At 48.7% G+C, this 15,770-nt stretch overlaps 2 protein-coding genes across 3 annotated transcripts; both read right to left on the reverse strand.

Moving 5' to 3' along the window:
* Window positions 1-5,067: 5,067 nt before the first annotated feature.
* LOC120671614 lies at window positions 5,068-7,379 on the reverse strand. The gene is made up of 2 exons (XM_039951999.1): window positions 6,601-7,379; window positions 5,068-5,840 (listed from the first exon to the last, which is right to left on the reverse strand). Exon 1 carries the CDS (start codon window positions 7,336-7,338, stop codon window positions 6,604-6,606), a length of 735 nt encoding a protein of 244 aa, XP_039807933.1. The 5' UTR covers window positions 7,339-7,379; the 3' UTR covers window positions 5,068-5,840; window positions 6,601-6,603.
* A 3,114-nt stretch (window positions 7,380-10,493) lies between these two features.
* Window positions 10,494-14,525, reverse strand: LOC120671552 (plasma membrane ATPase 4-like). Of its 2 annotated transcripts, XM_039951927.1 has the most exons (9): window positions 14,478-14,525; window positions 14,269-14,388; window positions 14,038-14,136; window positions 13,814-13,951; window positions 13,048-13,689; window positions 12,844-12,963; window positions 11,651-12,760; window positions 11,005-11,483; window positions 10,494-10,904 (listed from the first exon to the last, which is right to left on the reverse strand). In XM_039951927.1, exons 1-9 carry the CDS (start codon window positions 14,517-14,519, stop codon window positions 10,808-10,810), a joined length of 2,847 nt encoding a protein of 948 aa, XP_039807861.1. In that variant the 5' UTR covers window positions 14,520-14,525; the 3' UTR covers window positions 10,494-10,807. The 2 variants fall into 2 exon arrangements, with proteins under 2 accessions (XP_039807861.1, XP_039807862.1); XM_039951928.1 differs by lacking the exons at window positions 14,269-14,388; window positions 14,478-14,525 and having other exon boundaries at window positions 14,026-14,121.
* Window positions 14,526-15,770: the final 1,245 nt, after the last annotated feature.

The following is a 15,770-nucleotide window of genomic DNA, read 5'->3' on the forward strand; positions in this document are numbered from 1 at the left end:
AGCACAAGGTACTCACTGATGTGTATTACATTCCTGATTTGAAAACAAACATTGTTAGTCTTGGCCAACTGGAAGAGGCAGGTTGTGAAATCTCCATGAAAAATGGCAGACTGAAAGTATTTGATAGTAGTCACTTGTTATTGATCTCGGCTCCCAGAACTGCAAATCGCCTGTATACAGTGAATTTTGGTGTTGTTCCACCTGTCTGTCTTCTGTCGAAGATGGATGATGAAGCTTGGAAGTGGCATGCAAGATATGGGCATCTGAATTTCAGAGCACTGCGTGATCTAGGCAGGAAGCAGCTAGCTGCAGGAATACCTGTCATTGATCGAGTTGAGCAAGTCTGTGATGGATGCACATTGGGTAAGCATCATAGAGCACCATTTCCCAAAACATCTTCTTATCGTGCAGAGCAGGCCCTAGAATTGGTTCACACTGACTTGTGTGGTCAGATCACACCACCTACACCAGGTGGGAAATCCTACTTCTTGTTAGTAGTTGATGACTGCAGCAGGTACATGTGGATCGAGCTGCTCAAGACCAAAGATGAAGCCTTATACTATTTCAAGAAGGTGAAAGCCAGAGCTGAAACTGAAATTGAAAGAAAGATGAAGGCTGTTAGGTCTGACAGAGGTGGTGAGTTCAACTCAAACCAATTTATCCTTTTCTGCAATGAACATGGCATCAAGCACTACACTACTACACCATATACACCTCAGCAAAATGGTGTGGTAGAGCGTAGAAACCAGATGGTGGTTGAAATGGCCAGATGCATGATGAAAAGCAAGGGAGTTCCTGCTCAGTTTTTGGGAGAAGCAGTGAATTCTGCAGTGTACATCCTCAACAGATCCCCTACAAAGAGTTTGGAAGAAAAAACTCCCTATGAAGCCTGGTATGGTAGGAAGCCAAGTGTGGGGCATCTCAGAGTGTTTGGGTGCAGGGTGTATGTCAAGACAGTAGGGTCACAATTGAAGAAACTGTCTGACAGATCAAGGAAGATGGTGTTTTTTGGGTATGAAGAAGGAACAAAGGGTTACAGGGTTTATGATCCTGTGGAAAAGAAACTACATGTCAGCCGAGATGTGATTTTTGAGGAAGAACTAGCTTGGGAGTGGAATAGCAACAGCAGCAGCAGCTCTCAGACTGACAGTGAACTGCAACAGTTCACTGTCTATTATCCGACAACAGAAGCTGATGAAGCCCAGCTCCCTAATCCCCCATCGGCTGGGTCAGGGTGGTCACCTGGAAGTTCTAGCAGCCTAGGAGAAACACCAGCACCACAGAACACACCACAGAGTGCACAAGGGCAGCACCCACCTGCAGTCGAGTTTGTCTCGCCACTTTTGGCCCCTGATTCAGATTCTGAAGAAGACAATGGCCCTGTCAGATACAGGACTTTGAACAACCTGTATGACACCACTGAGGAAGTTCAGAATTATGAGTATAGTGGCATGTGTTGACTAGCTGCAGAAGAACCAGAGAATATCGATCAAGCTCTGGTGGATGAGTGCTGGAAGAAAGCAATGATCTCTGAATTAGAATCAATAGAAGATAACAGCACCTGGTATTTCTGTGAGCTGCCAAGAGGCCACAAGGCAATAGGACTGAAATGGGTCTATAAAGTGAAAAAAATCCAGAAGGAGAAATTGTCAAGTACAAAGCAAGAATTGTGGCAAAAGGGTATGCACAGAGACAGGGGGTGGATTATGATGAAGTGTTTGCACCAGTGGCAAGATTGGAGACAGTTAGGCTGTTGTTGGCACTTGCTGCATATGGAGGTTGGGAAGTACATCACATGGATGTGAAGTCGGCTTTCTTGAATGGTGATCTCCAAGAAGAAGTGTATGTTCATCAACCACCTGGCTTTTCTGATCCAAGACATGTTGGACAGGTGCTCAGATTGAGAAAAGCACTCTACGGCCCGAAACAAGCTCCAAGAGCTTGGAATGCTAAGCTTGACAGTGAATTATTGTCTCTGGGTTTCAGAAAGTGCAGTGTGGAACATGCAGTGTATAGAAGAGGTGTGGGTGAATCCCTTCTGTTAATTGGTGTAAATGTTGATGATTTAATTATCTGTGGGCCAAGTGTGATTCAGATCACACATTTCAAGCAACAGATGAAGAACACATTCAGCATGAGTGACCTTGGTCTATTGAGTTACTACTTAGGCATGGAAGTGATGCAAAAGGATGGAGTGATCACCATCTGCCAATCCTCCTATGCAGCTAAGATTGTGCAACAGTGCCAAATGACTGGTTGCAATCCAGTGGATACACCCATGGAACAGAGAGTTAAGCTCACAAAGGCAAAAACAGGCACTGAGAAAAATGTGACAAGATACAGAAGCATCATTGGTATGCTCAGGTACTTAGTAAACACCAGGCCTGATTTGTCATTTGCTGTTGGGATTGTGAGCAGATTCATGGAAGCACCTAACAATGAGCATTGGGCAGCAGTGAAGAGGATCATCAGGTATGTCTCTGGGACTCTGAACTATGGCTGCAAGTTCATTCGAGGGGAAAATTCAGAAATGTTGCTGCTGGGATACACTGACAGCGATCAGGCAGGTGACTTGGTCCAGAGAAAGAGCACCTCTGGTGTTTTGTTTTTCCTGGGATCTAACCTGATTACATGGTCCTCTCAGAAGCAAAGGATTGTAGCGCTGTCCTCATGTGATGCTGAATACGTAGCAGCTGCTCTAGGGGCCTGTCAGGGTGTATGGCTGAGTCGTTTGATTGCAGAACTGAAGAATGAACAAGTTCAGAAGTTCAGGTTGCTGATCGACAACAAGTCTGCAATTGAGCTGAGCAAGAACCCCGTGCATCACGAGAGAAGCAAACATATTGATACCAGGTATCATTATATTCGTGACTGCATTGAACAGGGCGTGGTGGAAGTCGACCATGTCAGAACAGGTGACCAGCTGGCCGACATACTGACGAAGCCGTTGGCGAGGATGCGCTTTGCAGAACTGCGAATGAAGCTAGGCGTCACCAAGATCGAACGGGATTAAGGGGGTGAATTGTTAGCTAGCATAGCTTATCTTTTCGTTTTTCCTCACTTAAACATTGTAATCCCGTTTAACTGTTGTAATGGCGTAGAACCCGGGCGACTGGAGCTGTGCCCAGTCCGCGCCGTGGCCGCCAAGTTCGCGCTCCCCGCCATGTCCGCGTACTGCGCATGCCCAACGAGAATCGCCTTGCATGGTGGAGTCCGTTGGAGTGGGCGTTCGTGGCGGGGGAGATCCATGAATAAAGGAGGATCCGAGGCGTGGAAAAAGCTGCGACAGTTGCAGCAGAAACTGGTGTCCAAGTCCAACTCGCGTGCGTGTGTTGCTTTCGTGTTCTCGTTCTCGATCTCGCCGGCAACGTTCCAGAGCTCGGCGGGCACCGCCGGCTCCAACATCCATCGAGTGGCACCGCTTCGCCACCCAGGTAATGCCGCGCCGATCTACAACGGGACCTCCACCTAGCCCTACTCCTCCACAACTTGTATTCCTCCTTGGCTCATGTGAGATTCCTCCTTTCCTTGCTTGTTGATCTTCCATGTCCCCGTTGTATATCGACGCATCTAGGGTTTATACTCTCTCCTGAGCTTCCATGTGCTTTTTAAGATCCTCTCTAGGATCCAATCATTGTTGTTCTCTTTGTCGAACTTTGTTGGCCCAAGTAAGCATTCCATTCATAGCTCTATTGAACTGATATATGCAGCTCTGCTTGTGTTCTTTTGCGATGCTTGCTGTTTTGCAAGTTGAAGGTTTGAAAGAACAAATGATACTCTCTCTCCGTTCTAAATTATTAGTTGTTTTGACTTTTCTTGATACATAAATTTTACTATACATCTAGATATAATATATATCTAGGTGATGTGAGTTCTTATTTAACATCTCGATTCACCTATCCAAAGATCATGTCCTACGAGGTACTGAACCCGCAGAGTTAAATAAACCTTATTCATGCATTCATCAATTTCACATGTAAATTCTATTATGAGATAAGTAGATAGGAGAGGAAGGAGAAAGGTCTTACTTGATTAATCCAGTCTACTAAAAAGACATTCACATCATCAATCGCCACATCATGCACCTCGCTGGTTCTCTCAGGGAGTACATTGTGCTGTTATTCACTTGATCACCAACAGCTTGCTGATCAGCAGTAGTGCCACCTCCAGGGAGGTTTCCAATTGCAGCCCCACCACTCGGCATCTGGGTTGGCGTGACAGAATTTCCTATCTGAAGGTCAGCCAATGCAGGTCCAATACTTGAAGAACTATCCAGAGCAGAACTACCAATCGGCATCACAAAGCTTCCTAAGTTGAATGGTGCCACCTGCTCACTGAAACCTAGCGTCGGTGTAATTCTCCCCGGTAGTCCTGACATTTGGTTCTGGTATTGACTTTCAAAAGTTGGAACATATCCAGAGGAGGCTACATAGGTTGTAACATATCCAGCCAATGCAGGTCCAACACTTGAAGAATTTGAAGAACTACAAAGGATTTTAAAGCCTTGGGGGTATACAACAGTACTACATAAAGTTTGTATCATGTATGAGTCCATCACAGCATCGATGGCAGAAAAGCATCACACAAACACCAAATGATAACTCAAGGGGCTGAAAATGAAGCAAACTTATCAAAGCACCACGATCCTGTTTGTGGTCTTATTTGGAGGAGTTCACAAAAGAAACCATACCTCGACATGTGCATATAGTTGTAAACAGTACCCGTTTGTACACGCACTTACTTTTTCAGCGGCACATCTCACCTTGATTTCCTTATCAAAAGACTAATTCATATTAACTTATCCTTTCCATATCTTTGCACTTCGCCTAATCCTCAGGTAACCTTTGACACCACATCAATAACAAAATGCGATCATGGAGAGCCAAAAATCTCGTTTCTTTTTTTTAGGGAGAATCTCGTTTCTTTATCAAAAAAGAAATAGATTAGGCCAGTTATTTAGTCTGTAACCCTTCACGGCCCAATCCTTATTGCGCCCAACTGCGCTTATTGATAAAAGCAAATATGATAAAAGCGCCAACACACCACTTATTGCGCCCAAATGCAGACTGAAAAAAGAACTTTGTCATTATTCCATTTCAATAATTCGCTGAATTGCAAACGTTGACTGGTACTCTTAACCACATCAAAAGTATACTTGCCTCAACGATCAGATGTCTGAAGAGACTAATGGAGTAGCCAAAAGGTCAAACAAGGTTACAGGGGAGAACGAAAAAAAAAATCCCTACAACATTTTCCTGCATGCCTGCAAAAATGTCCTATTGAAAGATCACATATCAAATTTTAATCTCACTCTTCAATAACATATAACTAATTTTTAACGCATCCATGCAATGCAAAAAATGTATTGAAGTTCACTGAATCCAACGGTCCAATCTCCCATCACAAAATATGTGTGGAGGCCTGGGCCCTGGAGAGTCTACTAGTGCAAAAGCAGTCAGTACACTACATTCATCACAAATACCAGAATCCATTTCAGTACCTACACACTGCCATAGTACCATACAACCAAACACTCAAGAACATCTCAATATATGATGTCATATGTGGCATTACCTTGACGAGATGGTGGAATAGGGCATAGGAACATCTTGAACAGACGCATACAGAACATGGAATACAGATAAGGCAGCCTGCTCCACTTCTCCAGTTAATTTGTGGCTCTGGACCATTCTGCTTTCATACTGTTTCTTCAGAGCTGAGGGCAGTTGGATGCACTCCAGCTGCTCTGGATGATAATTTGGGAGCAGAAACCCTCCCAAACACTGCCCCTAATGCTAAATGATAATCAAAATTGATTGATGCAAAATGCAACACCAGGCCTGAAATATCAGCACAAATAGGGCTTGTGAAATGTTTTGGCCACAAGGTGCGTGTCATGCTTATAATTTTAAAGGAGGTGTCGCGCATTAGCAGCTTGAAACTACAATCCATAAGATGATATATGCTTAACAGAATAAGTATAGATGGTTGAGGCAGATTGCAGAGTGAGAATAAGAGCATGGCTAATGATTTAGCCAGCTGAAGGCTAAATGCTATTGCCATGTCATATGAAGTTGAAAATATAGCCTGTTGCCCTGTTTATATAATGACTTAGCTGCTAGGTTGACTATTAGAATGGTTGGATTAAAGATGTAAATAATTAATGTTTGTATGACTGTTGGCTGAGGGCTAAAAGCTGGTTTTTTACTTGGTTCCTATGTCAGCCCGGTGCTTCACCAGATTCTGTTGACGTGGAGCGCTCTTCCGCTGGCTGACTAGGCATTACTATACTTGCTCTAAAAGGATAGATCTTGAAACATTAGCGTTGTATTTCGAATTTTGATGCTGTAGGAAAATTAATTTCCTGCAGACAACTGATTCTCAGCTCAGGCAATGGTAAGGTGCAAAACAAACTAAACTCTACTCTACTAAGATCGGAGCTACAATTTGCGACATCACATTTCTGATACTTTTGGTATTGCCCTTGACCTTCGCCACAAAAAATCTGATGGCATTTCAATCTACATTTATCAAGAGCCAAGCTTACTAAGTCTTCCTACAGCGATTCATGTGCCAACAGAAAGAAGGTGAAGAAATCACCATTCACTTGCTCAGACGCAGAAGAGCCCCGGCGACATTCCTCCTCAGCTGGTCAAGCTCCGCGCTCGCCCTGGCCTCCGCCACCCGCTGCATCTTCACCCTCGCCTCCAGCCGCGCCGCAGTGTCGTCCCCGATGCGCCCAAACGCCCTCTTCAGCACCCCGGCGGCCGCCGCAGCGCCGCACCCCTTGTCAATCGCCTCCACCTCCGCGGAGAGGCAAGGGTACAGCCCGGACAGCTCGGCGAACTCCCTCGGGTCCGCGCGCGCGTCGGCCGCACGGGCCTTCTTTCTCCTCTTCCCCTTGCGCGTGCCCGCCCAGATTAGCTTGGAGAGCCTGTAGATCGTGACGTCGTCTTCCTTCACCGGGATGGTGCCGCGGGAGAGGCGGGCGGCGGCCGAGTCGTACCGGCCGCGGAGCGCGCGCAGCCGCCGGGCGACCTGCTCGGCGCCGAGGCGGTCCTCCGCGCGGAGGCGGCCTTGCAGCGCGGCGGCGATGTCGCTGGGCGACGGCATCCGCCCGTGCTTCTCGCGGTGCGCCGCGACGGCCTCGAGGAGCGCGATCTCGTCGGAGGCTGGCCACGAGCGCACGGGGGGGCGGGGCTTCTTGGGAACGGCGGGTTCGGATCCGGAGGAGCCGGACGAGAGCGGCGAGGATGATGTGGAGGCATCGGATTCGGGAGCGGAGTCGGAGGATACTGTAGTGTCGGAGGACGCCGGCGAGGGGTGCTCTTGAGTCATCGGCGCGGCGGCGGCGGCGGCGTAATTGAAGAAGTTGTGGTTCCTCTTTTCTTTCTCCTCCTAGGTTGTTTGGTTCCAGAGGCACATTCAAGAGAATTTTAATATTTATTAATATTAATTAAAATTTGATTATAAAACTAATAGCAGATTCCTTAGGCTAAATTTCGAGATGAATCTAATGAAGTATATTAATTCGTAATGAACGGATAATTACTGTAGCATCACTGTAGCAATTATAAATTAATTATACTTATTAGATTCGTCTCGCAAATTAGCACCCATCTATTAAAAAAATTCTATAAATAAATTTTATTTAATATTTCTAAATGGTAAAAAAAAAATTGATGTGACAGGGGTTATAAAAAAAACTGATGGGGGCCTAGGATTTCACAGAGTGGGCTGATTATCCTATATTTTTTTTTGAAAAGTATTATCCTATAATCAAAACGGGCTGGGCCTACCTGAATTTGAATTCCTGAGAGTCCGCCACAGGCAAAGCATCTCTCTCATGCTCTACTTGGGTTTTCTCATGGGCCTGAACCACTGAGGGGCTCAGTGGAGAAGGCTCTCGGGTGCAGCGCAGAAACTGGTGAATCGGTGGAAACCCTTAACTAATGTCACATATAATTATTTTCCGAGGGCGATGTCACAGGTAAATTAGCATTGTGCTTTATGTAATACATAAATGATACGTTCGTTGAGAGAGACAACTTTATGCGGATTGTAAAAATGTGAAATTTATTAAGTTTCTACATTTAGCTTTGCATGAGAGCAGGAGCAACGAATGATGACCAGGGGACAAAAACAATGATACAAGGGAGCAATTAAGCAAGTTATCTAATTATGTTTCCCATTGGTCAGCCCCTTGTGTAGTTGTGTGTGGACAGGCCTGCTGCACTAGACCGAGGCACCGAGCAGAGATGAGAGACATGATGTCTACTCGACCATGTGCCCCACGAAGAGCCCACTCGATTTTTTTTTTGAAGATTAAGCAGGAGCACTGCATTGCATTTAAGAAGGAAGCAAGCTAGGAATTACAGAGTTGTGATTACATAAAGACAAAAAAAACGCATACAACGGCAAGCAGAAATGCTACTCAATGGAAACCAAAACAAGCTCAGGCCGGCCACAAGCTCCAACTCGCAGCAGCACTTCTTCCTTAACCACAGCGAACACCTGCCACTCGATTTTTTTTCCCTGGCCAGTTTCATGAGCAAATTGCCAAATTGATTGATTTTTTATCCTCATCACTCACTTTTTTTCAACCAGCAAGGCTACGTGCCTTCATCCTATTGGTCTAAAAATCGACAGATGCCAGCATAGTTTTTACTCGATTGTTGTGAAGTCGTCATTCCCCCCTAAAAAAAGGCAGCATATAATATACCGAGTATGCTCTAGTTACAACAATCCTTTTATCGCTGTGTTCGCTTGATTTGCCGGCCAACCAGCCAGCAGTACTATTCTCTCATACTAAATCAGCACCAGCCATCAGCTACCAGTCAGTCAGCAATACTGTTCTCTCGTAACAAATCAGCACCAGCCATCAGTCACAGCCAAGCGAACACAGCGATGTGTAAACTCTCAACCTTATCTATAGTAAACTTTAGGGTCCAAAAGATCGTACAAGGATGAAAACAACATTGCCCGAGTCCCATATCATGGGCCAAAACCCAAAAGGCTGCAAAGTGGACCTCCACAACAGACCTTGCCCTTTTCTCATCATTTCCCTTTTGAGTTTGCTGTGTATTACAATTTTTTTACGGAACCTTGCAATTACAAGGCTAGTTTTGGAAAGGGAAATATCTGTTTTTCAATCTGAACTATCATGATCGTCATATTTTAAACTTGAAACTATGAAAACAGACATCCTACACCAGCAAACTAACGAAATCGTGCAAATTACCCCTCAAGCCAAAGCCACCTCGGTTTTGGACCACATCACTCATCCAATGCGGCGGTACATGACCAGTCGACACCTACATGTACCTTGAAAGGAAACCTCCCACTCGCTCCCCCTCCCCCTCTCTCCCACTCCGAAATTCCCCACTAGCCCAAGAACCCTAGCCCCGCAAGGCGGCGACTACGGCGGTGAAGCAGCACTTCATCGATTCCACGACTGGTAGGTCAGCTGCCTAAGATCCGACGGCTGCACCAAACCGGCGTGTAAATTGGATCCAGTGAAGTAGATGATCTAGATCTTAGAGACTAGAGTCGTACAAGTTAGGCATTCTAGGCTTAGGTTAGGTTTTCATAAGTTTTGGCTTGTCTTGTGCACATCGGCGATATGGATGTGTTGGGAACTCTCCCTATTAGGTTTTATTTCAACGGGAAGTTCATAAATGCGGGGAAGAAACTGCACTATTATGGTGGAATCAAGATAAAGTGTCGCTTCTAGAACTTGTAGGTCATTTGAAAGACCATTGCTTGGTTCCGGATGGAACCCTTTTGCACAATTTTGTCAGTTCACTAGTGTAAGATGTCCGGTTTTGTATTTTTCAGGTTCAAAATCGGACGATCGTGATAGTTCAGGATTGAAAAATAGACTTTTTCATTTTGTAAATGCATCCATAAAACATGAAGTGAATATTTTTAAAAATAAATTGTTGTATCTACAATTGCGTAATTGCAGAAGTACCGATTAAGCCATGCCATTCTGATCCGATATCACAATTAATTCAATTTGATATCACAATAAAACAGTGCAATTATGCCGCTAGTTTCAGAATCACATCCATATTTACTATACAGGCAGCCAACTCTTTTAAAAAGTTGTATCTACAAATTGCAAAAATGCAGCTTATTTACTTATTAAATTTATAACGTTCCAAAATTTGGTATCACATTTAAGCATTCTCCTTTTGTATCAGCAATCATACATTTCTAGGATTTGTTTTCCATCATGGATAATTTAGCCCCCTCACGGTAATTGACAATATATATTTAATTGACAATATATATTTAATAACATACAAAAATGAACTTGCGCACGAATGAACAAGCAGAAATGGAATCCGTATGCATCCTGAAAAATCTTGTAATTGAATGCCTAGAAAAAACTACAGCTGCCTAAACACAAAGAAAGAAATATTAACAAAGCCCCCCTAGCAAAGATCGAGGAAACCAAACACACACAATTTACCATCGGCCTGAATAGTTCAACAAAAGAGATGCATGACGCATTAGCAGTAACCTTCAAATTATTCTGCTCTAGATCTGCAGCAAACATACCCTATTAATTATCCTTCGATAAAATCCTACAGTTTCCTCGAATTATTTGTCTGCTGGCCTACCGATTCGATCCATTACGCTGCTGAAACGTAAAACAAAGGAGAGAAAAAAAAACCCTGAATCCTACAGTAGTTGCTCCAGATCGATGGCATGAGCTGCTGCTGCTGCTGCTGCTGCTGCTTCGTTCTCTGCATCGATGTCTCACTGCATAGTGCATACCATGTTGGAGATCAGACATTGATCAGACGGTGTAGTTATGTTGGATGGTGTCGATGTCCAGCCCCTTGAGCTTCACCACAGACTCCACGTGGCCTTTTAGCGTGTGCAGCTCCCGTAGCCTGCACGAACAAGCATCGATCATCAGGATGGATCTTGTTGATTCATGGCCATGGCCATGGCCGGGGCTAGCTAGCTTCACCGCTAGACAGGATGATGTACCTGGCGATCTCGGCGCGGCGCTTGGCCTGCTCGGCGATCTCGGAGAGCTCGATGAAGTCGTTGGTGTTGTCGGTGTTGAAGAGGCCCGACGCCTCGGGCTGCTGCAGGCCGTGCAGCGAGCGCTGCGCGATGGCCCACTGCGCCTCCCGCTTGCTCTTGCCGTAGTCGAGCTCGTTGGTGAAGGCCGTCTTGTTGTCGAAGACGTTGTTCCACTGCTTGCCGCTGAGGAAGTAGCGGATGGCGAACTTGAAGACGTCCAGCGGGAAGAAGGTGACGATGGTGAAGAGCCAGATGACGGCGCCCCAGCCCCAGCCCACGCCCTTGATCCGCGCGAACGGCCAGTCGGCGTACACGGCGATCAGCGTCGCCACCAGCTGCGCCGCCAGGAAAGCGGCCACCAGCAGCAGCCCCGGCCGCTCCACGAAGAACCAGCTCCGGGCGCGCGTCACGAAAATGAGCGCCTGGCTGATGATGCTCACCTGGAGGTAGGAATACGTGGTAAATGGTTTTGAAATTTAACTTAAATAATAATGTAAGACCGCACCTTAAAATAGCCGAATTTTAATCATATTTAATTTTGAGATAAAAATGTATAAGGACCGTGAAGAAAGAGACAGCTAGGATCATGATCTGTTGCCACCCCTACCTGGAGGTACACCGCCGCCATCAGCTCCTCCGTGCTGTCGCCGATGTGCCGCACCCCGAACGTGTCCGTGAAGAAGGTGGTGTCGCGGACGGCCCAGAAGAAGAGCACGGTGGCGAGGGCCAGGTAGGTGCCGAGCACGACGCCGGTGGCGAAGATCTCCTGCAGGCGCCAGGCGTCGGGCATCGGGGACGGCTTGACGCGGTCCTTGGAGATGGTCATGATGGTGCCGTCGTTGAGCACGGCGATGATGAGCACCATGAAGGGCGCGAAGTCGAAGCGCCAGATGAGCGCCAGGAGCAGGAAGCCCAGCACCACCCGGATGGTGATGGACACGGCGTAGATGGTGTAGTTCTTCATCCGCTGGAAGATGGCGCGGCTGGTGAGCACGGCGCTGATGATCACGCTCAGCCCTGGCTCCGTGAGCACGATGTCCGACGCGCCGCGCGCCGCGTCCGTGGCGTCCGCCACCGCGATCCCGATGTCCGCCTTCTTCAGCGCCGGCGCGTCGTTCACGCCGTCGCCCGTCATCCCGCAGATGTGCTTCCGCTCCTGCAGCCGCCGCACGATCTCGTACTTGTGCTCCGGGAACACGCCGGCGAACCCGTCCGCCTTCTCGATCAGCTCATCCACGGGGAGCCCGCCCGTGTCGCCGTCCTTGAGCAGGGAGCTGGACGGGTACATGTTGGTGCCCATGCCCAGCCGCCGCCCCGTCTCCTTGCCGATGGCCAGCTGGTCGCCGGTGATCATCTTCACGTTCACGCCCAGGTTCAGCGCGCGCCGGATGGTCTCGGCGCTGTCGTGCCGCGGCGGGTCGAAGAGCGGGAGCACGGCCAGGAACTGCCACGGGCCGCCCGGCGCGTCCTTGCTGCACTCGGGGACGCGCTGCCGCGCCACCGCCAGCGACCGCAGCCCGCGGTCGGCGAACTTGGCGATGATGGCGTGCACCCGCCGGCTCAGGTCCTCCCGGAGCCGGCACAGCTCGATGATCTGCTCCGGCGCGCCTTTGCTGATGCGGTGCCATGTCCCGTCGGAGTCGATGTAGGTGATGGCCGTGCGCTTGTCCACGGGGTTGAACGGCATGAAGTGAACCTCCTGGATGCCGGCACGGGCCTGCATGATGACTCGTGAGATCTCTGTGTGAATCGCCATGGCTGGCCTGAAGCAAAACCCCCCAGTGGTTTATGAGTGCTTACCTCCCTGGGGTCGGCGAGCATGCCGACGATGGACGCGTCGATGGCGTCCTGGTTCTCGGTTCTCGAAGCTCGAGCGGAGTACAGGACTACGGCGTCCTTGTCCAGATCCTTGACAAACGGCTGGAAACCAAAGACGGGCACATTTAATTTGTTTGATGCGAACCCACAAGAGAAAAAAAAAACAGATCGATGCATGTGAAGAACCTCGATCATGTTCTTGTCGACGGTGAGCTTGTTGAGGGTGAGCGTGCCGGTCTTGTCGCTGCAGAGCACGTCCATGCCGGCCATCTCCTCGATGGCCGTCATGCGCTTGGTGATGGCGCCCTGCTGGGAGAGCCGGTGCGACCCGATGGCCATGGTCACCGACAGCACGGTGGGCATGGCGATGGGGATCCCGCCGATGAGCAGCACGAGCAGGTTGTCGATGCCGTCGCGGTACTGCCGGTGCTGGATCGGGTACATGACGATGACCTCGATCAGCATCCCGACCGCGATGGAGCAGATGCAGAAGTTGCCGATCGCCGTCAGCACCTTCTGGAAGTGGCCGACGTTGTTGGTGCTGTCGACCAGGTGGGCGGCCTTGCCGAAGAAGGTGTGGACGCCGGTGGCGATGACGACGGCCTCGATCTCGCCCTGCTTGCAGGTGGACCCGGAGTAGATGCTGTCGCCGGGCATCTTGTTGACGGGGAGCGACTCGCCGGTGAGCGCCGACTGGTCGATCTTGAGCGGGTCGCCGTCCATCAGCCGCGCGTCCGCCGGGATGATGTCGCCGAGCTTGATGCTGATGATGTCGCCGGGCACCAGGATCGCCGCGTCCTGCTCCGACCACTTGCCGTCCCTCAGCACCTGCATGCGCCAGCCGATCCAGGATTAGTATTCCTGTCAGCTGAGCTAGCCACACACCGCATGCACGCACGGACGCCCACTGGATCAAGATCAATCACGGGGCCGGCCGTGGCCGTGGGCGTGCCTTGGTCTGGGGCGCGAGGCTGGCCATGAGGGCGGCGGCGGCGTTGCCGGCGTTGTTCTCCTCGATGAAGCTGATGGTGGAGTTGATGAAGAGCAGCGTGACGATCCCGACGAAGTCCTGCCAGTCCGGCGGCCTCCCCTGCACACACACACACACGTCATTCACTGCACGCGAATTATTAGACTGCAGCCAAGGTGATGGAGTGCGGCGGCGCGCGTACGCACCCCTCCGTTGGCGAGGACGATGGCCATGATGGCGGCGGCCTCCATGACCCAGGAGAGCGGGTTCCACATGAACCCCAGGAACTTGAGAAGCTTGCTCTCCTGCAGATCAAATTCACACGCCACACATCATTCATGATCGAGATCTGGGATTTGAAGAAGGATATCGTCACGGATCAACTATTGCAAATCGACGGGTTGTCGATCAGACAGAGGACGGGACCGGAACCGGACCTTCTTCTCCTCGAGCTTGTTGGGGCCGAAGATCTGGAGCCGGCTGGCGCCATCGTTGGAGGTGAGCCCGTGCGGCGAGGACTTGAGGACGGCGAACACCTCCTGGATCGGGATGCTCTCCTGCAAACACACACGGCAGGATTGGCACACATTCGAAGAGATGGCGTGCGGGAGGAGGAGAGACGGAGGAGGAGGAGCTGGGGACTGACGAGGTCGACGTTCTCGTTCTTGAGGTCCTCGAGCGACGCCATGGTCGCGCGGCGAGGCGCGGGGTGGATCTCTGACACTGGCGGGCGGGCGGGCGAGCGAGCTAGGCCTCGCCGGTGCAGCGGCGAGCTGATGAGGCTCTCGGGAGACTCGCTCCGCGAGAAGGTGCAGGGTGAAAGAGTGGTTGTGGGGTGAGATGAAGGCGGCAAGAAATAAGGGGGGTCGCAACTGTCCGTTCCGAGAAGGCCCCCGGTATTACGGGAGAGGGGATCCTGCTGCTGGTCAGCTCTGGTTTACATGCCGCCAGAATCGCAGTCGCAGGCAGGCGCTTCCTTTATTTCTTCTTTATAAAGGCGACAAAACAATACTCATATATATATATATGTAAATATATATTTGCTAATTAACCTTCATCATATATGCATAGGATGAGGAACGATCGATTGGTTTCTATGTAGGTGAAGGTCGTCGTGTCAAGGCTATCAGCATGAGTGCCATCGTAGCCATGCTACTCAACTATAGTAGTAAATAAATCAAGTAGTACCTTTCAAAAAAAACAAGTAAATCAAGTAGTGAAGCGATCCGAGTCGGGGAAAAAATAGTAATGAGAGGGTATCCTTTACAAAAGCCATGATGGAAAAAAAAGAAAAGAAACGGCCTTGGTTGACTATGTTGAGGGTAAGCTGGAGGTTAGACCGTTAGAGAGAGAGAGAGAGAGAGAGAGTTCCATGACGCTGTCAAGTGTCAAGGCAGCAAATTCGGGTTACAAAATGAAGCCAACGGCGGCAGCTGTTGCTACTACAAGTAGAAGGGCAAAGGATGGCACACGGCCATGTGGCCTTGACTCTTTCACCCCTTCTTTTTGCATTGCCTCTTCTAGCAATCGTGCAATGCCTGTTTCATGTAAAGTCGTCCCTACTTCGCTGTTTAATATAACCAGCAGCACTCGTAATGGTTTTATTTAAATAAAAAAGAAATTAAGGAGGGAGAAATTGTCCAAATCTAGAGTTGAGAAAGAAGGCAAGAGACTATTCTATGGTTATGGCTTTCTGAATTTCCTATGATGTTAAGCAAGGAATTTAACCGGCAAAAAAAGCAAGGAATCAAGGATAGTTATGTGGATAGTTAATACAATTAGTTTTGCTAGTAATAGATATTAGTTTTTGCAAACAATGTTATACGGAAAAGCATTTTTTTCCTTTTTTTAATATCCGGTTGTGCAATGATACTATTCAAGATGTAGAAGAATAATCAGTACAAACTATTGTTTCTGATAAGTTTTTGGTTAACTATAT

The sequence above is a fragment of the Panicum virgatum genome, chromosome 4N, assembly GCF_016808335.1.
Source record: "Panicum virgatum strain AP13 chromosome 4N, P.virgatum_v5, whole genome shotgun sequence".
Lineage (NCBI taxonomy): Eukaryota > Viridiplantae > Streptophyta > Magnoliopsida > Poales > Poaceae > Panicum > Panicum virgatum.